The 23249-nt window shown below is 31.6% G+C and overlaps 3 protein-coding genes across 5 annotated transcripts in view; 2 read left to right on the forward strand and 1 right to left on the reverse strand.

Moving 5' to 3' along the window:
* The first annotated feature begins 568 nt into the window (after positions 1 to 568).
* Positions 569 to 6955, forward strand: LOC110994526 (trimethyllysine dioxygenase, mitochondrial). Its single transcript, XM_022261211.2, has 8 exons — positions 569 to 697; positions 961 to 1066; positions 1496 to 1608; positions 2771 to 2991; positions 3528 to 3703; positions 5758 to 5985; positions 6371 to 6504; positions 6733 to 6955. The coding sequence occupies exons 1-8, from the start codon at positions 691 to 693 to the stop codon at positions 6867 to 6869; spliced, it is 1122 nt and encodes a 373-aa protein (XP_022116903.2). The 5' UTR covers positions 569 to 690; the 3' UTR covers positions 6870 to 6955.
* Positions 6956 to 9020: 2065 nt separating this feature from the next.
* Positions 9021 to 15042, forward strand: LOC110994512 (trimethyllysine dioxygenase, mitochondrial). Its single transcript, XM_022261183.2, has 8 exons — positions 9021 to 9251; positions 9649 to 9748; positions 10074 to 10186; positions 10886 to 11106; positions 11563 to 11738; positions 13142 to 13363; positions 13834 to 13967; positions 14516 to 15042. The coding sequence occupies exons 1-8, from the start codon at positions 9245 to 9247 to the stop codon at positions 14650 to 14652; spliced, it is 1110 nt and encodes a 369-aa protein (XP_022116875.2). The 5' UTR covers positions 9021 to 9244; the 3' UTR covers positions 14653 to 15042.
* A 1151-nt stretch (positions 15043 to 16193) lies between these two features.
* Positions 16194 to 23249, reverse strand: part of LOC110994524 (venom dipeptidyl peptidase 4) — a 28120-nt gene continuing 21064 nt past the window's right edge. For all 3 annotated transcript variants that reach the window (XM_022261205.2, XM_022261204.2, XM_022261206.2), the window contains 7 exons: positions 22940 to 23147; positions 22232 to 22416; positions 21135 to 21329; positions 20094 to 20251; positions 18411 to 18496; positions 17232 to 17357; positions 16194 to 16618 (listed from right to left, as the gene is read on the reverse strand). In XM_022261205.2, coding sequence (XP_022116897.2) covers positions 16529 to 16618; positions 17232 to 17357; positions 18411 to 18496; positions 20094 to 20251; positions 21135 to 21329; positions 22232 to 22416; positions 22940 to 23147 — 1048 coding nt within the window. In that variant the 3' untranslated portion in view covers positions 16194 to 16528. The remainder of the gene's footprint in view (positions 16619 to 17231; positions 17358 to 18410; positions 18497 to 20093; positions 20252 to 21134; positions 21330 to 22231; positions 22417 to 22939; positions 23148 to 23249) is intronic.

Genomic DNA, 23249 nt, shown 5'->3' on the forward strand with positions numbered 1-23249 from the left:
AAACAAAGCCTAATCAATATTATTGAATGACTTATTTATTAAATATAAACATTTTTATCGATATTACGTTGATAAACAATGATTTAAGGTTTACACTAGTTGCTAATGCGATGTAAAAGTTTATCTATTTCGCAATGATTGCCAGATTAAAAAAAAAATTTTTTGCATTCTTAATTTAAATTTATATGAACAGTCAGAAATAACAGTATTTAGTCATTTTTAAAAATCAACCCTGATGTTAGATCTGACCTGATAGACGTATTTTTTGTATGGATTGTCTTAAGGAACAACTTCAAAAAATTGTATTTTTAAAGCAAAAAACCTTTATAGTTTTTCTTAATACTGTTGGTTTAAATTTAATAATTATATTTCATATGATTTAGTAAAGTTATTGAAATTGTATTTTAAATTCAAAGCATAAATTTGAATTTTGTAAATACATAATTATTATCACGTAAAATCGAGATTCTGCCAATCGACAAATTTCCCTAACATTGGGTAAATTATTGAATATTGTCTTTGCTGGTGGTACTTATAGGGCTATTTTTATAGTGGGTCGCCTTAATTTATCAACAGTTTCTCGTCTAACAACTGAGCCTAGTTGACATATTAACAGTGACCTGCTTTAATAAAATAAAATTTATTAAGGAATATTGATTTAATAAAATAAAATAATTATAGTTTTTTAAAATGAGAAGTGAGTATTAATAAATGTTTTGTCTTATTGATGAAGAATTTGTTTTTATATTAATCTTTAATTTTTATTAATATATTTAAATAATAATGTATATATCATATTTATTCATTTATTTTGAATATCATTTGTATTTTTTTCGTTTTATTCAAATCTACAATTAATCCATCTAAATTCATAAAATCATCATCATCAAAATTAAAAGTCAACGGATTTTTTTTTAATCTCACAATTTCTATTATACTTAAAAAAAATATTTTTTTCAGTCCTCGGGATAAAGAACGCAAATATCGATGACACTACATTAGAGGTGCATTTTGAAAATGATATCGTTGTATCTTTTGAAGATTGCTGGCTACGAGATCACTGCAGGTAATAACTTCATAAATATAATTTACTTACCCCATTTTAACAACGGTTATAGTGACCAAAATCAAAGGTCCCGGCTGAATTATATTAGGTACTTAATAACGACGTCATCGGCTATAACGACTCGGTCTTTACGACCAAATATGAGTAGTTCCTTTGATGTCGTTATAATAGATTTTGACTGTAGTAGAGTCTACGTCTATTGCGTGATACGTATACAAAGATAATTAGATCATTGTAATAGCGCTCTTTATTTTCCAAATTATTATTGCACTGGGAATTGAAGCAAATAATGTGGGTAACGTATTCCGTGTACGTAGATATATTGTTCTAAAGTACGAAGCGATTGACCAAGTTTTATTTTTCGAAGTAAATCCTTAACTATATACCTTACATAATTTAACGATCGACTGTAACACATTTTTGTTATAGATGCTCCAAATGCTTCGTCACGAATACAAATCTAAGAGCGAACCACCTAATAGAACTTCCAGATGTTACAATGAAAAGCGTAAGCGTCAATGGGTCCGAACTGCAGCTAACTTGTAAGTTATTAAACTACTCAATCCCAAACTTTACCTAAATAGAGATTAAGATTTCTTAATATAAAAAAAGAAACGATTCGAATGTATGTCTGTTATAAACTCAAAAACTACTGGGCCGAACAAAATTATTCTTGTCTACGTGGCTATATTTAGTTCCAAAATATTTTAATTTGAATTTAGTTTTTTTTTGAACCACAGTACTTTTAAGTTATTCTTACTTACATATTTAGTAACTTCGTCTTATTAATTAACTACTAATTTCTTCTTATTTAGTAACTAGCTATCCCGACTTGCTTAGTTTCGCCTTACAGTCTATTATATCGTTGTCACTTTAGTTAAACTTTTTTTAGCAACTTTTTTTACAAATAAAGAAATGTTTTATTGCTTGCACTAAAGATACTATTAGGATACAAATTTAATTACTAACACTAGTATGATAGTAAACTAACTTAATACAACTTCTTGTTCTGCTGTAAGAATTGAAAGACTTTTTTATTTTTATTATTATTATTGCTTGCACGACCAAAGCCTGGTTATATATATCCTCAGTCACCACAATATCGGAATTTCTTGAACGGACACGATTTCGTCGAAAACGATGAGTAGTTTTGTCAATAGATGGCATCCCACCTTCGTAAAATTAATTAATTTATTTATTGTTATTCGATAACTTTTCCGATATTTTATTACTTATTCTACTATTCGGAGTGGAGAAGAATCCGCCAAAAAGAGATAACTAAGATCGGTCCAGCCGATCTTGAGTTATCAGACCTATACCTACCGGTGTAAATAACACGACTTTGTTTTAAATATATTAAGTATTTGATAAGCAGTTGCTTTTCTCAAATTTAAAAAAGTCAGTCCACTATTAAAACAAAAACATAATTCTGTCTCTCGATGTTTATTGTTAACGATATGATTACGTCACAATTCACAAGAGATATATCTTACGAAACAGATTACAACTGAGAACGGAATGAAATCAACATTAATTTATTCCTATAGTGTACATGTGATTAAGATAACCTTATTTTACGGGCTGATTTAAAATTGCGCCTTGATTTTCTAAAGCAATTAATATTTAAACTATTTTTATTAAATCTACTTGTAGTTAGTATTTTCTTAAATAGTCTTAAGTCTAACTATAAATAAATTTATTTAGGGTCTGATGAGCACGAATCTACCTACGATGCAGAATTTCTGGCTGAATTCGAAATGAAGTCCTGGGTGGACCGTCGAAGGATCAATCACTTGATATGGCGCGGGGATGAAATTTCTCACAAAGTTGCCAGAATCCCGGTTGACAAATTCCTTAAAACAAAACAAGGAGCAAAAGCGATTTTTCAATCAATCCTGGACTACGGTGTGGCTTTTATTGAGAACGTAAGGAATTTTATTACTTGCGGCTCTATTTGATAGATACAATCGACCTAATCAAAAACAAAACATACAAAAGTTGGCTATATTTCGTGTAGTAGTTTTAAATTTCGACAAACATAATTAATACGAAACGACTGGTCAAAAACTAAAGTCGGTCAGCAGAATTGATATATATTTTAATGTTATCACCAAAACAAAATAAACTTAATAGTTGGGCTATGAACATAATGTAGCATAAAAAATTCGTCTGGCTTTTAAATATGTAAAATATATTTCATAAATTTTCTAATTAATTTGCTATATCTGTTTTAAATATTGTAGAATAGACTAGCAGAATTGTTGGATGATTTGCTTTTTTTTTTAAAAGAGTACCGAGAGTTTTTTACGGCCGCTTTTTCTCTCGGTCTTCTTTGCCGATGAGTAGGGATGCCAACAGGCTCGATTTTAATGACGTGGAATAAGTGATACCATGCTTATCTTATGTTCCGAAATAAACGTATTTTATTTTATTTTAATGTTGTATATATATCTCGGTTAAGGTGGAACCAACTTTAGACGGAACAGCAGTAGTAGCGGAGGCACTTGGTGGAATCCAACAAACTTTGTTCGGTGGTATGTGGGACATCAAAGTAGACGAATCACTTAACGACACAGCCTTCATGAGTATCCCACTGCCGCAACACACAGATCTGTCTTCCTTCACGGATCCCGCTGGGTAAATATACTATGTAAATGTTGATATGTCATAGATAGGGAATCAAATTCTTTAACCCTTAAATTGGTAGACATTTATTTTTTTAAATATAAATAATATTTATAGCACTTAACCGTAAAAGAACATTGGTATTACGGTAACAATATTTCTCAACACATACATTGCCAAATTATTATTATTATTTTTTTATTGAACAGGGGGCAAACGGGCAGAAGGTTCGCCTGATGTTAAGTGATACCGCCGCCCATGGACACTCTCAATGCCAGAGGGCTCGCGATAATATTTTATAATTATCTATTAAAATATCACGCTTTCGTTAAAATTAATAGCAGTAGATTATTTTTATTCTGAGGTATCTCAACAGATACTCTATCAAGAAAAGGTTTAAATTTGACGCATTACATTGAAATGATCCAGTAGTTTTAACTAAAAGCCTAAAGGTCTTGGTTCCTTCAATCAGTTATCATAAAAACTTACCTGATTCTCTATTTTTGTGTCTGATATAAATGCCTTACCTTCATATTTTTGCACTGATATATATCTTTCTCATTTAAGAGTTACTTGCGCTCGTATCTATTTTTAGTTAATACGACTGTGAGCAAAAGATCAAGAACAAAAACAAAATACATAATACATTCTTAGTTTATTTACAGTAATATACTTATAGTCATTTGGAATGTATAGCTAAATTGAAATTTCTATTGACTGGAAGCTTTAAGTATTTATAAAAAAACCCAGAGATAACAACGACCAAAAATCTCAATGAAATTGCGTTTTTGTAGGCATCAAGATATAGTTTATATTGAGTTTTTCCGCACAATAACTTATAGAAATGCCCCAATGGGTTTGAGTAGCCTTGTGTTCGGTTGATTTATTTGCTCCTCGCTCTTCAACTTTTTGCCCTTCAAGGATATCTAATAAAACATAAAATTTATTGTCCTTATAAATCAGTGTTATCTATGACATTCAGTGGTTTTAGAATCATAGAAACAATGGCATATATTCAATGAGGGTTGGGTCAATTGTCTTTTCGGTCATCGGTTTTAAAAATTAAACTGTCATTTTTTTCGTAAGTGAATTACACTTCCTCAAAAATATAATTTTAAGTGATACACGCTCAAGCAATCCCAATTTGTAAACAAAAGAGCGACAAATTAACGTACACAGCTCCGCAGTTTTAACTAATTTCGGCTACTTAAAAACTACTTTATTATTATAAAGTTATTATATTATATACCTTAATATATATATTTCTTGTGAAATATATATATTTATGTGACTGAACTCCTCCTAAACGTTTTAGACGAAATTTTTTGTGTGTGTTCAAGGGGATCTGGGAATGGTTTAGATTCACAATTTTGTCCGCTGGACAATGTTTTTTTAATTAATTTTCAATTTATTTGTTGTTGTTGATTTTGGAATGTTTTACATTGGATCCGACAGACGGCGCTACCATCGCAGTGTCAAATTTTAAATAATATTCGAATTTTAATTTTAGTCTGTCCCGAAATTTAAAAAAAGTTTTGTTATCATTGTGTTATATCGTGTGTGACCATGTGCTGGATCGTTAGATATTGTCATAACATTTGTATAATAATTTTCATCAAAATGGCTTATTAAAAATTGAAATTTTGAAATTAAAGACGTGTAGACAGGACAACGTCTGTCCGATCCGCTAGTATTAAATATAATTCTTGTTATTGAGGGTGTAATGTAGATTGTCATGATATGGAAGACAAGCTAAACCATCCAGTGCTTGGTGATATCGACGCTTTAGGGAGTTTATGATTAAATCGGCAAACGTTACATGGAGTTGACACTGTAGTTGTAATTAATCAAGGTGCCTTAATTACACTTAATTATGATTATGAGCGCGATGAAAGTCTTAATATTAAAAACCTATAAGCCCGTATAAGCAAAAGCTTTTATTTAATTAAGCCTAACCCAGGATTAATACACAGGCTGTGAAGCGACTAGCTAAAATGGAAGACAGATAGAGGAATTTTTGCTGCTGAAAAATATTTATAACATTACTGATTGACTGACTTTTCTAGCTTGCAACTCCTTCATTCCCTGGAACACACAAATGGTGAAGGTGGTGAGACTGTACTAGTAGACGGGTTCTACGCCGCGGCGAAGTTGAAGGAGGAGCATCCAAGAGACTATGACTTCCTTACAAAATTCCCAGTGGAGGCCGAATACAAGTTTAACGGACATTCATTTAGACACGCTGCCCCCGCCATTGAGCTTGATATGATTACGAATGATGTCAGACAAATTAGGTAAAATATTTTGTTTTATATTTTATAATTTTAAAATTGTGTCAAGGGTCAAACGGTTATGATAATGAAAATAAATGCGTTAAAGTTCTTTAATGATTAATTTAATTGCAGTCTTTACATAAAAGGAAATTATTATTTTTATTTAATGATGCAATAATTTGTTAGTACGATTTGCGAATGATAGTATATATTTTAGGTAGTATAATATTTTTATTCAACTCTTCGACCTTTCACAACAATTTTGGCCGTGAACGCCTCTCACTATTTTTATTGGTATTAGGTTAACAGTTTGCCAGCAATGTGAACGAAAGTAACATACAAGTGTCACATTAACAATTGATTCAATTTTAATTTTAATCTAGATAACAATTGATTTGTATTTCAGATTCAACTCATACGATAGGTCACCAATGGCGTTCGCAAACGCCGAAGATTGCAGAGCATACTACCGCTCCTTGAAAAACTTCGCTTCATGCATCGAGAACAAGAAGAACCACTGGCAGTTTAAATTGAAACCTGGTATGTGCTTTAGGATTAAAGTAAATTAATTAATTAATATTATTCTTAATAATACATTTAAAAAAATTAAATCAAAAAGATGCAGAAACTTTTGCCCAATTCAACAAAAGAATTTACGAAATAACCCGTAATTGGTGTGATTTGTGATGATGATGATAAATGCATTTATCAGTGTCTACTCTGTTGGTGCAACAAATAAATAAATAAAAACAAAATCTTCCATTCCAGGCGTTGTTATGGTCTTCGACAACTTCAGGCTGTTGCACGGCAGGACAGGTTTCACCGGAAGGCGAGTCCTTGGTGGAACTTACGTATCCAGAACCAACTGGATGGACAAGGCCCGTGTCCTCGAACTTATTCACTAAGCTAATATTATTATTTAAGAAATATTTTAAGAAAATTATTCATCAATTGTGTATTTTAATTAAGAAATAAATTTTATAAAATCTAATCCGGCCTGTATTATTAATAACTATTAAGGTTCATTTATGTTACTAGTAATAGGTAAAGGTAGATTATACCCCTGATATGTATTAAGAAACAATAAAATTACACATTTCTTTATATGAAAAAAAATATTTCACGTAAAATTAAAACATGAGATCGGTCTTATTCACGTTTTGTATACGTAATTAGAACCGTCTTGTTCATTTATTTTTACTCTATCGTTAGTGTAATGATTATAATGGCAAATTCAGGATTAACAAGAACGCAATCGAACTCGAAGAAAATCAGCCGGGGTTAATTTTACTTGTTGTAATTACAACCGATACACAACCGATTTCAGAAGTATTACCATCATACTAAGTTATCGTAAGTTTATTTTTATTGATGGGGCAATCTGAAGTTAAATTATACTCGTACCACTGCCCTAGAAGGCGCAGGGCCACATTTAAGACGGTTATTTGCTTTGCTTAAGCTCTGCGCTTTCGCTAAGTTTAATAGTAATGAAACATTTGTATGGAAAATGAATGAAATTCAGGCTCGTCTTTCCGCGTTTCTTGAAAAGGATCTATGATTGGATTAATTGCTGTTGTTTCAACTAAATGTTCTCAAAAGTTATCTTTATCTTTTGTCTAATTTTACCTTCTAACAATATTTAAATTAAAAATTACGATAAAAATTAAAAAATTGTAAGTATGTATTCTTCAATCGCATATAAAATGGCGTTTGGTATGTTAGGAACAAAAAGTAGATTTTTTATAGAATAGTTAATTATAGGTAGTTCGTATATAGTAGTGATCCCTTTACTAAATAAACCATTCGGAAGGGAATCAATAGAATCTTTGAAGGCCGTATCAACTGCCCCATCGAATTTGAATTTTTTTCCTTGCAAAAATGATAACCTGTTGAAGCATGGCCTGAGGAGTACGGTGGATATCTTAGACATTCCAATTGATTTGGTGTTGTCGTGAAGCATCACTGGCCTAGAGCGATCGTTTGTTTAGCAGCTAGCATTTCCATCATAGTTTCCAGTTGCTGACGATAGACATCTGCCCTAAGACATTTGACCATTTGCCGACTTTAGAAAATTATAGTGAATGACCCCGGCACTAATTCACCAAGTAGCACTGGTTCCGCAATGAAACTCGTACTCTTAAACTAGATACATCAACTTCATAAGTAAAACCTAATCTTAGAAGGATTGTCCCGCTCTAAGAAAAATTGTAAATGTATAATTCGCAGCGCGAAATAAGATAATTTTCTACCGGATCAATCCGGTAGAAAATTATCTTATTTCTATTCTTATTATTATAAGCTATTCTTAAGATTCCTTTAGGACACATCGATAACCTTATCCCATGACTTAATACATACATACTATCGGCACTTAACTAGTCGACTAGTGATTTTCTAGATCATGGGCCATATGCCATTCCTAATTCAAACGCGAATTAAACACTCTCTTACGTACGGTAATGGAAAATGTCGTGAGGTAATCGACATCGTTTAGACACAAACGACGAGTATACTCTTCTAATTACGAATAGATGAATTAAGAAAAAAAATGATGAAGAAACTGATTCAGATTTTGGTGACAAAACATCAGATTCTGGGCTGTTCTGATTTCACTTGAAGTTTGATCAAATGCTGACTACTTCATTAAAAAAAAAAAATTCTCGGACTCTAATAACTAATTTCATAGGTAGAAAATTTAAGTAAATTTTATCAAAAATATGATATTTCAAAAACGTAAAATCCCGGCTGAAGTCTTCGGATTACACATCACTATGTTACTACATAAAACAAAAATACACACCTAAATACCGAACACAGCATGAATAATTTAAAAACAATCCAAAATAAAGTAATAAAAAATTAAATGTCAGCGTAAATAAAATATTACGTATTAAAAATGTAACTAAACTTGTAGTGAGATAGAGGACAACAGATATCAATGTCCGCCTTGTGTACATTTATTATGTTGAGTTTTTTTGCTTTTTAATGTTTGATACAGTAAAATATATTGAAGTGCATCGTATTTCTCTACTCAGTACCTCTCTAACTACGATTTTGATTACTCAAGCGATCTTATCCAAAAAATTGGAAAAAATATCTAAACTTTTACTCGTGCATAAACGTGCTCTGTCAAGCGTGACCCTGACTGCTGATGAGGTTTTAATAATATTGTTATTAGTTACGATAAACTTTATTTATAATGAAATATAATTTTATAAGATATTCCTAGAAGTGATCGCTCACAGTGAACACGTAATTATTTTAATAACAGTATTATAAAATGACAGGTAAGGCAACATTTCATTTTCCTTAATAAAATATTAATTTGCGATTTATTACAAATGAAGAAAATTATACCACATTAATAGACAATCAACTGAATTTAAATTAAAATTTGTAGATTGGTGTAGCCACTACAAAGTAGTAGGTTTTTGGTGTTTTTTGAACTTTAAGTTGAAACAAATATTGGTTTAATAAAATGTAAAAAAATTAGACTTTTTAGAAATAAATGTACACGTGACAAAACTGATGTACATATTTAACTTATTTTATACGTATTGAACTTATTTGCATATTATTATTAAATTAATGTTATCCATTTAAATAAACAAGAAGCATGTCAAAATTAATAATTTTTATTATGCAATATTATAATGATATTTATGTAATTATGTGGTTTTACAGAAATAAAAGCCGTAAATAGGAACGGAACAGCTCTGAAAGTAATTTTTGACGATGGATATGATTTAACATTCGAAAGTTGCTGGTTGAGAGATCACTGCAGGTTTTTTTTTTTTTTTTTATAGAACAGGGGGCAAACGGGCAGGAGGCTCACCTGATGTTAAGTGATACCGTCGCTAACTAATTAGGTTAACTTTAATCAGTTATATCTACTTAAGTTTACAATTATTATTAGTTACCGGCACACAGTTGATAATGCTACAAAAGAACATCTACTTAGATTTTTTATATTGTAATTGTTGGTGTTTTAAAATCTAAATAATTGTCTAGAATGAATAAGCAATTTATTATTTAATCGCTTTAATATTAATTCAGAACGTCAAAAATATTATTTCCTTGATAATAAATTAATTATTTTAATTTTAAAGGTGCCACATTTGCTACGATCCAAAAACAAATCTAAGAACTGCCCACATTTTGGATATTCCTGAAGTTGATATTGATGGTGCCGTGTGCAAAGATAGGAAACTTATAGTAAAGTGTACGTAATAAATAATTTAATTGAACATTGAAGCGCATAAAGAAGTATTTAGAATATTTTCATATTATTTTTCTATAGCAAATAACTAAAACTGTATGTACATAGTCAAATTTATAATATTAGCTTCAATGAAATAACCGTATTAATTAAACAAAATAGTCTAGTCTAAATTACTTTTATTAAATATCTGTATCTTATATATATATTATCTTTAGGCTTTTAGAATTTTCTTTAAAATATTAAGTATTAACATTCATTTGTTTAATGTTAAATCAGTTTCTTTTTCATTTATTGGTCTATATAATATTATTATCTGTTTCATTTATATCTTGTTCATCTATGTACTCTGTTTTGGCTGTGTTTTTTTTTATAATATGGATGTTAGCTGTCAGATTACTATTAAATAAATTAAATATATAATAAATAATAAATTTTGAACACAAAAAGGTTCATTCACATTGTGAATACATAATAAACGATTTTACGTACTGGAAATTGTCAAAGTAATCCGTAAAACCCAGTTTATAACATTTGATAACTTTTTTATAATTTTGGCTGTTTTCAAAGGATCTATCGAAACATAATCTATGAAACTGTTTGTTAGGAGTCATAATTTTTTACAATTTAAAATATCTATTGCGAGATATATTTCAAAATTTTTTGTAATAACAAATTTATGATGATATGTATATACTCCAGGGTCAGACGGCCACGTATCGAGTTACGAAGGAGACTTCTTATCAGAATTCAATTACGAAACGTGGAGCAAGAGTCGGAAGAGTGCACCGAAACTCTGGCGAGGTGATGACATAGTAAACAAAGTCGCTAAGGTCCCGGTCAAGAAATTCCTTAACACTACTGATGGAGCCTCTGCTGTATTCCAGTCTTTACTGGATTATGGAGTGGCTTTCATAGAAGATGTATGTTTACTTATCTCTAATAATAATTAGGTTTATTTGGATATACCTTGGCACATTTTAAACGTTGGTAAAGCATGGTCACCACCAAATATTGAATTCCATTTTCTGGATTTACATTCTATATTAGATGAACGTTCACACGTTAATGAAGTGTTTAAGGAATATTTAGTTTTTTTTCTTCGTTTTATTGATAAAAAAGCTTGCCAACGCTTGGCACACTGTTACATCGCTAAAAAAAGAAAATCACTAAATACAATTTTAAATGTGACAAACACTTATAGGCAAACATTACATACACGAAGAAATCCAACATTAAACAAAACAAAAAAACTATTTGACAAAACAAAAAATAAACTTAAGAATCTAAACAAAACTAAACAAAAATCAATTTCAAAATTAGGTATCTATTTTTAAACAATACTTAGGATTCTAATGTACTAAGCGTTTATTTTTCAGGTCGAACCAAGTCTAGCAGCTACGGAAGTAGTGTGCAAAGCATTAGGTGGTGTTCAGCATACTTTATTTGGTGGTATGTGGGAGATTAGCCCGGAACCGGGAAACAATGATACAGCCTATATGAGCGTGGGACTACCTCAGCACACAGATCTTTCATCCTTCACTGAGCCGGCTGGGTATTTTTTTTACATAACTTTATTCGGTTTTATAAAAAAAAATTTTTATGTAACAAATATTCACACAAAAACAATATTACAACTTATCTTTTACGTCATAATTGTTAGACAGAGATAGAATCTTTATATTATAAAAAACTCAGTTTTAAATCGCGCTGCTCGGACATACAATGACCACTATTTACACATTGACTTGTTTAGGTTATCGTGGAATGTGGTTAAAACATGTATTAAGAATATACATAGCGCAAAATCATCTACACGACCCACATACACACCATCACGTACACACCCACACTTTACACCATTACACAACACATCCAATTTAGGCTTTATTAATTAAATTTAACCAGTTAATTGTATTAAATACTTTGTTTGTTTGTTCCCTTTTGTAAATCTTTTTATTATAATGTATCATGTATTCCATCTGTGGCTATGTTCTCGGTGTATTTGTTTGTTTTAAATGTATTTTGTGTTAGCTGTAGGAGTACAATATAAATAAATAAATAAATAAATAGGCACCAGACACGCATGTATACCTGAATGAATTCTAGGCTGGCATCTAAAAAGACCCCCAGGTATTTTTGTACTCAGGTATTTGCTATTAAAAACAGATAATATATAACGAAATTAACTTTTAATACCTACATCAAACAAAACATTAAATTTAATAGAAACAAAAACACGTAACTGTGCGCGTAACAACTTGGACTTTAACTAGTCTTATTATATAAGATTGATTTATAAAAATTTAATGACAATAACTCAATAATTTTATCACGCAAAGGTCATGGTAAATGCCTAATGGTCATAAGTCTACAATTGTCGTTTTAACTGGTGTTAACAAGACTCATAGGGATAAACTTTAGTTCAATAATTTGCGCAATTTATATTGGTTTATGAAATAATGATAAAATATGATTTGAAACACAAAGAAATACCGTCGTTTGTACATTACGCATTTATTTAAAAAAAATTAGTGGCACTACTACCTCTTTAGGTCCTGGCCTCAGATTTCTGAATCTGTTTCATGATCATTTTTAAATCTAATATGCAAGTAGGTGATCAGCTTCCTCGACTTCCAGTCGACTTTTTGGGTCTAAGACATGTCGGGTTCCTCACGATCTTTACCTTCACCGTTCGAGTGTGAAATGTTAAATGCGCACATAAAAAGTATGTCCATTGGTGCACATTTCCCGTGATCGAACCGACGACCTCAGGTATGACAGTCTGCCCTATTTATTTTTACAGTGCTTAATTTAAACAAAAAATTAATAATACAACCTCCTTGGATATTTATGATTTACAAGTTTTGTGTGTAAAATTAAAACCAAACTTCCTTAAGCTTTCCCAGCCTCGAAATTTGCGGCGAGTAATCGATAACAGCTATTTAATTTTTACAGGCTTCAAGTGTTCCACTGTTTACGACACGATGGTTCTGGTGGAGCGAGCGTTATCTCAGATGGATTTTATGCAGCAATGAAATTGAAGGAAGAAAATCCTAAAGATTTCGCTTTCCTGACCACGTTCAAGGCGGAGGCGGATTACCAGTTCGATGGTCATTATTTTAGACACGCTGCACCGATGATTGAACTGGATCAATATAATGATGTTCGTCTAGTAAGGTCAGAACAATTGATTTGACCGCAAGTCAATAGGAACTTTTGAAAAAGATTAACTCTAAGGAAAGCCGAAATCATCTTTAAGAATTACCAATTCTTAAAGCGCTGGCAACGCACTCGCGAGCCCTCTGGCATTGAGAGTGTCCATGGGCGGCGGTATCACTTAACATCAGGTGAGCCTCCTGCCCGTTTGCCCCTGTTCTATAAAAAAAAATCTGCGAAAGATGTCGTGATTTAAAATCATTGTTTATAGTAATAGCTATATGAAATATAATAATATATAGTCTTAATAGACTATTAGTATATATATTAATAGTCTATTTTGTTTTATATTAAAAACAACAACAAGTTTAATGCAAGTTTTAATATAAAACTAATAAAATAGAAATCTAGACGGTTTCTTCCCTTCATTAGCTCAGATAATTTATAATCTGTAATCGTTTGACACAGTTCTAGTGTGGATATTTTTTCAGATTCAATACGCATGACCGATCCTCTATGGCATTTGAAAGTGGCGAGCAGTGCAAAAATTATTACCGGGCGATCCGGAACTTTGCTAAGCATATTGAAAATAAAGAAAATCTATGGACATTTAAATTAAAACCAGGTACGATATTTATAAACGTTATCATTTCGATTATTCTACAACTGCAACTGAATAGGTTTATAACTTATGTTATTAAACATGATAAAGTCACAGATTTTTCACAAGAATACCTATCACAGCTAATCAATAGTAAGATCTATCTTTTGAACTTTCTCTCTCTTTGCTGAGGTTTTCTTAGCACAATGGAATTATCACACGGCAAATTGTCATATTCAGATTGACGACTTATATGGTATGATTGTGGTGATGTAGTTTGATAGATCCTTCTTTCCTATCAATTAATTCGCTCATTTGGTCTTATTATCTAATGATATAGAATTAGCCAAATATATAATAAAATAATAAAAAGTGTTTATTCAATTCAAGTACATTTTCATTCCTAGGTGTAATATTTGGAAACTCTTTTAAGTAAAAAATATCTGTGTCAGGGTTCTCAGCTCTTACGTAAATAAAATACATAAACATCTTTTCTACACTTTGTCATCACGGGGCTTCTATAAACCCGCATGTGTATAATACGATTAAGTAATTTTAAAATTCATTTTCAGGGCTGATCATGGTATTTGACAACTTCAGGGCTTTTCACGGAAGAACTGAGTTTACAGGAATGAGAGTTATAGTTGGCAGCTACGTATCACGTACTGATTGGCTCGACAAAGCTCGAAGCTTCAAGCTTATTAAGTAGTTTACTTGTATAAATATTTTGTACTTTATTTTTTATATAGCATGTTTTACTGTTTACTTTGATATACATAAATTATGTCCAGTGTATTTTTTTTCTAAGTGGCGTTTTTGTGGCGATAGGCTTATAAGCAAAACAATTATGTTATACGAAATGTAAAAGAAACAAGGAAGAAGTAACTGTTTGATACCTTATATGTTTATTCTTTCTTGCATCTTTGTAGCTTTACATGGACGAAAGTTCTTAATTTTAACTGGTATGATAAAAGTTTTCAAATATTTTAAATTATTCAAATCAAATGTAGATATACATTTAAGAAATGTTTTACGACTAATATAACCTGCAGTTCAAGAAACATAATAATAGCTTTAATAAAATTATACAATACAAGTTAAAGGCTTTTAATGACTTCTTTATAGTGTAACCAGGTCGCAGTGTCATTTCTATTGCGAAAGTACGTAAGTCTTTGTACGATTTTAAGAGATTAAGGACATTCAATTCTGCGTAGACAGTCGTAGACGGCGGGCGACAACACAGTGTCGAATGCGGCTTTTCTATACGGCTATTTCTTAACATGTCTGTCCCAAAAAATTGATTTCATTGAAATAGTTTTAGATTGTGTACGTTAAACATGAGCCGTTTGGTACAAAGTTTTTTTAAGGTAATGAAGACGGGTATAAGGCCGATAGGCCGTTGAGAACCGAGTTCCTTGTTCTTTGGCTTAGGGATGATTTTCACTACCGCCTCTTTTAATTAAGGGATGTGAATCGCCAAATAGCAGTTAGAGAGAGTTAAGTGTACGTTGACGCATACCCGAATACAAGAATTAGTGAAATAGATAAATTTTGTTCTATTCATGCATCATGCATAATTTATAAAATGTGAATTTAAAAAAAGAAGATTAACTTATGAAAAATATTCGTAGTCTCCCGAAATCTATTGACTGGCTCGATGGCGGATGTTTATGATTGTATGATAATTTGTATTTGACATAATTGACGTTATTTAAGATGTAATGTGCGATAAAATACCAGGCCATTGGATGTTTGAGATAATTATCTAATAATATTAGTGCTGTATAGTGGCTCACGATTGACAGTATTCTATGTATGAAATATTTGTATGAAAATGAATAATATGATACTTCGCAAGTACATAATTCATTTTCATACAAATATATTTGTTGATCATATGGTTAAGCCACTGGTGCGAAACTTATGAATAGATGAATAAAAAACGTTTTTAAAAACAGAATACTTTATTAAAATTACTTAATACCATATTTACATAACATTTATAACAAATAAAATTAGTAACATTTGGAAATATATACTGCTGTAGTAATCTAGGCAAACATTGCTTGATTAGTTTGACTGAAGAATATCAGTCAAATCAGGCTGAATGCATTCTCAATTTTTGTGATTAGGTGACGTTTTCGAGATTGTTAATTAGGATATGCCAGCCTTTTATTAATTATTAAGTATTTAAATCAATACCCAGAGTAGAGAAACTGATTGAGGAAGTAGAAATAATTAAAACAGACGAACAAATATTTCAAATTTATTGACTTTCATTAATCTAAAGTTGGATTGAGTAGCATTGTCTAATAGATAACAAAATAACTATGAAAAATTCTATTTTAAACTTTTAGGTAAGCCATTAATTGTTTATGACTAGAGTAGACAATTTCTGTCGGCTTACAAAAACTGTATATTTTAACAAATCATTAAACTTGAATTAAGAAAAATAATTTGATTCTAGACTTTCTCGTTTATGATTTGAATTAAAGAATTTAGCAAAAGATTTTCATTAAGGATTCATGATTAAATTCTCAATTAGGTAAAGTTATTAATTTATTTTTATAAATACTGTTATAACCCTACAACATATTTTCTTTTAGGAACTTTTCAAGGGCGTGGTATAAGTGTTGCTTTACTCCACCTAAGCCGTGGTCTTCATCTGTGTAACTCTGAAATAAAAAGACAGTTAAAATTTTCATTCAAAGCAAATCCAGTTAATTTAGCCAAATGCCGAGTCTTAGTAACGCATATGGTGTAAAACTTGGAGGTGTTGGGTTTGATACTATGAAACAAAAAGCATTTCAGTATCCAGAAGATTCCGCTTTAGGAAATTTTAACACCCGTACACCGTTTGTGCTAATGCTCCATTGATAATTACGGAACATTATGCTAGAAATTAATCGATATTGAAAATGGTACGTAATGAATTGTAATATAAAAACTGTCTGATAATGAAATACTTTTAGAAAAAATCCGAAATTTGTAACTATTTCCTCATTTTTTCTATTATATATTTATATTGGAAAAGCATATATTGGAGACTGCAGAGCCGATATCGCAAAGCAACTAGGGAATGCCAGCATTAAAGATACACTGCCACATGGAACTTACTACACAAATTTATTCTAACTTATATTTATCCATTTACAATGACCTTTTTATATTGGTTAAAAAAATTGTTAATACTCTGTATGTTATAGAATATAGAAAACATCCATTAATAATAACTACGATCGTTATAAAGAACTCGAATGAGCTGCAAAAAAATTGAAATTTACATACCATCTGCGTGAAATAGACATCTTTCAACTGTAGTCGTCTTGAGAACAACATGGCGTGTTGGTAATGTACATTGTCATCCTCTGTTCCGTGGACGAGGAAGTATCGCTTATCGCGGTACGATTCCACCTATATCACCGATATTATTTAATCATGTGTTAATATATAGTAAAGAATATTAATATAAACTAGAGCCTTGCGTGCATCCCAGAGTTAGGTTAAAAACGGCATTCCTTCCATCCAAAAATTGACATGTGTAAATCACAGATCACCTACTTATCTAAAAGAAAATAAACCTATGTCCAAGGGTTGTAGCACCATTCTTTTTTATAAATTAAAATGAAATAGAGGAAAGCTTTTGTTTTTGTAATAGATAAAATATAAACTAAGTTACTGAAATCCCCAATACAATGTATGTATGTATAAAGAAGAATGTTTCCACAATGTAGTACAATTATCACAGCAGTAAAGACTAATTTTGGAAGCTAGAAAGCAAGATTTCAGTAAGTAGGTATGGATTCAAATTGTTTTTTTTATTGTTTCCATATACTATCAACTATCATTTTCCGGGTGTTATCTGGCCATTGTCCAGGTTCTCACAAAGTGGTGGAATGTAGGAGTAAATGATAGGAGTCGATCACCTTTCCCTTGGTATGGCCAAATAAAGACATTATGAGTCTCTAATGCGGACAAGCGGAGGATCGTCTAAAAGCAGCAAGTGGTGCTTAGGTCTGTCAAAAACAGGAAGTAATACTAAGAGTTATAATTAATGAGAATGGAACAAATGTGGGCACAACCCAGTACTAACAGTTTGTATGTTATTCAAACAAGGGTGTACTTAAACATTGTTTTTTGACCTCTTCGGAACATAACAACTTTGGGTCTACGTAACATCTACCGAAGCTTACCCAGATCTTGAATAATCCGATTATGAGGAATTTCCGTCCGGGATTTTTTATTTATATAATTAATGACCTTTTAACTTACATGCTATTCTTAGTAAACTGTAGTTTTCATAAATCTAATACACATATATTTATTAGCAACCAGTTTAGTCAGGTTGTCTGGCGACATAGGCCTCTATATTTTTATATATAGCGTATACGGAATATGTTTTAGACTAGTAAAAATGTAATTAAATTTTGAATTAGACATCTATAAATAAAATAAAATAAATCTTACCACTGCATCTGTTAGTAATGAAGAATTGGCATACGCCTCAGGGTTGGCTTGAGGTGTGTCCATGTATCTTTCTGTGTAGATAGTGTCTGTAACACAAGATTGTATTTATTATGTACATGAAAAAGTATGGCGTATGAAGTACGGTTTTTATGAGTGAAATTATTAAATACGCGTAAACAAAGCATAAGGAGACAAGATTAATTAAAAAGTTAATGTACACTTCTTATTTGCATTTACTTTTTAATTAATTTTTGTAGTTCACTTATATTAAAAGAACTTAATCAAAAGTTTACTAAATAATTATTCATTTCTTCATATAGTTAACACAATGTACACTTATGAACGTCAAAAAAGAATATTGAATGTTTCTAATTTTACATTTACTGCCGGTTCTAAAATGAAGGGCGTAGAACGGAAGAGAAGTACTTGCGACAAACTCTCCGCCACTCTTTTTAATCGCCAAGTTTTTTCTAATAAAACGTACTTTACGTTAATAGAAATTTAAATGTAATTATTTTATACAGCCCCGTCTTAGTTCATACATAATCAACTACATGGCACCGGCTACCATGCATTTGATAAATACATTTAATTAGGCAGAGCTGTAAGTAATCTAAACATTGTTTCAGTTCACAAGTGGTCCCCGAGGTAGCGGAAAACCTTATTTAGGCAAATTTACTTTACTTTGCCATTCACTAGATGTCACTGATCACATAGTATAATATAATCAATGTTTTTGTTGAATTTACTACACTTCTCTTCAAAATAAAGTCATATTACTATTTAGTTCACAGTGTGATCACTAGGTGGTGCTGACTACAACGTATTTAAAATGTAGTTTTCTCTAGATAAACGTATACGTTTTAGTTATTTTCTAGATGGCGTTGACGATAAAATGTAAAAACACTTATATATGCATGTATTTATAAATTATGTTATGTGGTTGTTTATGAAATGGGTATAGTAAATATATTTAGTATAAATAAGTACTTATTAGCGCTAATTAGGATTTCTTTAGTTATTTAATTATTTACGTATTTCAAAGTTTATATAGGACAGCGATTAATAAAATATTATATTTATAGTTTTATGATATACTTCTTTTGGCGCGATGTAGAAAAAGGATGAGAGTGAATTTGTACGATGCGCGCGCACACCAACACCTAAATTCGACATCGTAAAGTTAAGTCTAGGTGGCATGAAAATCGAAAACTACGTTCAAGTTGTATATTCTAGTACATATTTTTATATTTAGAACTCGTGTTACGTAACAGTACAATTAAGCAGTGTGAATAAATAAATATTATTTTGGTGTTTTTAAATCAATTTCATATACTACGGTGGATAGTATTTTCTAATAATTTATTGATTTAAATAAAATATTTTTGATTAATTTTATTATTTATCGTTGATCACTACTGCATTTTAGTTTTTTTTTTTCCATACGCCAAAGAAACATAACTTCTAACGCGTGTTCATAAGTACACCCTTTTTTTTATTATTAACTAAATTTAATTAACTTTAAAAATTAAATTAACTTTTAAATTAAAATTATCATCTAATGGAAGCCTCGTCGTATGGATTAAACTAAAATAACAATATTGTTAAATCAGGTAAAATGTATTTATCTCTACAACGGATTTTACCACCCACTGTAGGCAAATTTAATTAAGTATAACTTACCATAATAATGCCAGTCGACAACTGGTGCAACGGCTATGGCGCATCTGAAGACATCACCTCCGCGGGCCAAAGCCATTGATGACGCGTAACCGCCGTACGACCAGCCCCAAATACAGGTACGATTCCGATCTACGAAGGAAAGTCGTTCTTGGAGGTATCTGAAGAAAAATAGAAAGACATTTCAAAAATGTTTTACACATAGGTCAGGTCAGTGCCGGATCATGCCAGCGCGGGGCCTTAGCAAATTCTATCAAGGAGCCCTTCTGAAGTTTAGGATATTAAAACAAAACCGTTACAAATAATGTTTTTTGGTTTTTTGTTTCAATACTAAGCAAAGCAAATCATCAGCTTAAATAAGCCTTTATTAAAACTGTTACCATATTCAACAAAGTTTGTAAAATACCTAGTTATTTTAACGATTAAACGAGACGTAAATGAGTTTTACATTTTTAAGTGGAAGTGAGGCAAGATAAGGCCGCTATGCAAATTAATATTATTTTATTACGGTTACGGGTATTATTTCATTCTGGTACTTTGGAGCGTGGGGTCTATTGTGCGCGGCCCCCAAATTCGCGGGGCGCGTATCATTTGCTACTCTTGCTATATTTTGAATCCGGCTCTGGTACCTGTACATCTATCGAACAGTGCTCTCTTCGCATCTTGGAAGATAGGATCACTCCTCAAGAACTCTTTGTATTAAATGCGTCTAAATTTCATTATCGGACTTTGGATTCACAATTTCCACTCGTTCCACCTTGATGTCTGGCAATCCACGACAGAGCTCATTTAAAGATGATGCCATTTCAGGTATTCCTGAATACGAGTTACAGACCTTTAAGAGAAGAACGTACCACTACCTAAAAAGCCAGCAACACATTCCCAAACTTCCTGGTGTTGCAGATGTCTATGCTAGTCACGTCATGCACAATTAAATTTTTTTTACTATAAAACACAAATTCCTATACTAAAGGAAATTTTATTCTCTACATTTTAAAGATTACTAGGTAAAGTAAATAATAATTGGAGTAATAAAACACATACTTAGTTACAGTTATCTGATCTTCCACCTCAACGGTACCAAGTTTCCTATTAACCGCGAACATGTTCTGAACTCCCTGGAGACCAGACCCTCGTCCGTCAATCTTCGCTACGACGATGCCAAACCGGCTGACCAGATAGGTGCCCCAGTCCACATTCCATTGCTTTGTCACTTGAGCTGTATCAGGACCAGCATAGCTGTAAGAGATTTTAGAAAGACTAGAGAAATATCTAGATTAAAAAAAGAAAAAGTGTCCAAATTACAAAAAAACCCTCGATTCGCTGTATCGCTAGCAGACGCTAGTGTGTCGCTAGCTCTTCCAAATGTACAATATTACTAAACTTTTTATTGCTCAGCATGATTCCTATTATCCTGATATTGGGTTAAAGAAATTAACTATGTTCAAGGGTTTTATACAGAACTGGACAGATTTGGCATAAATCCCACCTCATGTTAAGTGAGATGCGGTCTTTTGGAGGGCGCGCATGTCAAGGAAATGCTTATTCAGCCGCTTGAATAAAACCATATTTAACTGTCTGGTAAAAATGGAAGGGAGCATTTGCTGATTTTTATAAGAAATGACCATCCAAATCCTGCACTGCCTGGCCAAGTAAACAGTTCTAGCCTTACATTTCAGTAATTGGAATTGTTTTGGGGTGAAAACGCTTAAATGCTTATATCAAAAACCCATAAAAAATGTTGTCTGTAAAGTCGGTTTGCGGACAATAATTTAACGTGACAATCTCATAAAAGAACATTGATGAAATGATTGCATACTTTTTTTAATAAATTTGAGGCCAATTGAGTGTAAGAGAGATAGTTGGCGCAATCGTACACTGAGCGTAACGGGACAGTGAGCGTAATGGGACAGTCATGCATTTTATACACGTGGTCACGACAAAAACTTATTCATACGGGTGTGCATGTTTTAAAACTCTAATATCACCTATACACCTGAGTGATTTGGGTGACAACATTTTAATTTATATTTGACAAAGGAATGCGATAAAGTCGGACGCTCTTTTTGCTTATTCAGGATTTCATCCAGATCAGGGAAAACATTTTAAAATCTTCGATAGTCAAAATGTAATATACTCACACATTAACCAGCAAGGGCAAGTTGGTCCTACTCAAATAGTCCCGAGGCGCTTGTATAAGTACTTTGCCATCTGGAATTCCAGCTCCAAGGTAAACATCCTCGCGGAATGTTACCGGTAAATCTACTGAACTACTGAGTTCTGCTACATCTTGGTTTTCCTCCCATACTCTTATAAGGGTGCCGTTCTGGTAATCGAAATATTAGTTATTTACACTTAAGATAGTAATGAGTGCTTCTCAACAAATTAGCAGTCGTGAGTTTATAGGTATTCTAAAATTACAAATATTTGATACAAAAAGTCCTCTGCTATTAAACAAAATTGTTATTTGTTACGAATAAACAATGTTAAACAATTAATTTAGCCTATATGAAAATTTTTAATATAAATATTTCAAAAATGCAAATCTCATTTAAAGATTGTATAGTTTACATCATTATTAAATTTAGTTCGTTAATGTTAAACATCGAAAAATTAAAACTTTAGTTTTTATCTGTTTTTTTTAAAAGTGTGTTTAGTTATAAGTATGTTACATTCCAAGAAATTAATGTACACTGGACATATAGCACTTTTAATTGTTGTTGAACACAATAAATAATTTTTGAAATAGAAATTGAAATATAAATATGTAAACAAATCTTTCCTCTATTTATCGTTTTAACTGACTTCAAAAAAGCCGATGTGTTATAAGGAGAAATGAAGGAACTCACCGTATTGTAAATAAAGACTTGTGGTACATTTGGTCCATTGCAGTTGAGCGTGAGTCTAGTGGCATCGTCATTTATAACACCGTCATTGTAAAGGCATAATTCACCATCCGGCCTTCGTAGGTCACAGGTGAAACAGTTCAACTCCGTTCTAGTGATGCTGTAGATGTGCTGCTCTGTGGCATCGCGCTCTTTTGTGGCTATGTACCAACTGGAAAAACATTACGGTGAAGGTTGTCTCTGGTTTATAGGTGTTTTAAATTCGATTTTTGAAAAACTTTTTTCAAAAATAGAATTTTGAGGACTTTGTTTG

The sequence above is a fragment of the Pieris rapae genome, chromosome 18 (genome assembly GCF_905147795.1).
Source record: "Pieris rapae chromosome 18, ilPieRapa1.1, whole genome shotgun sequence".
NCBI classification, from domain to species: Eukaryota; Metazoa; Arthropoda; class Insecta; order Lepidoptera; family Pieridae; genus Pieris; species Pieris rapae.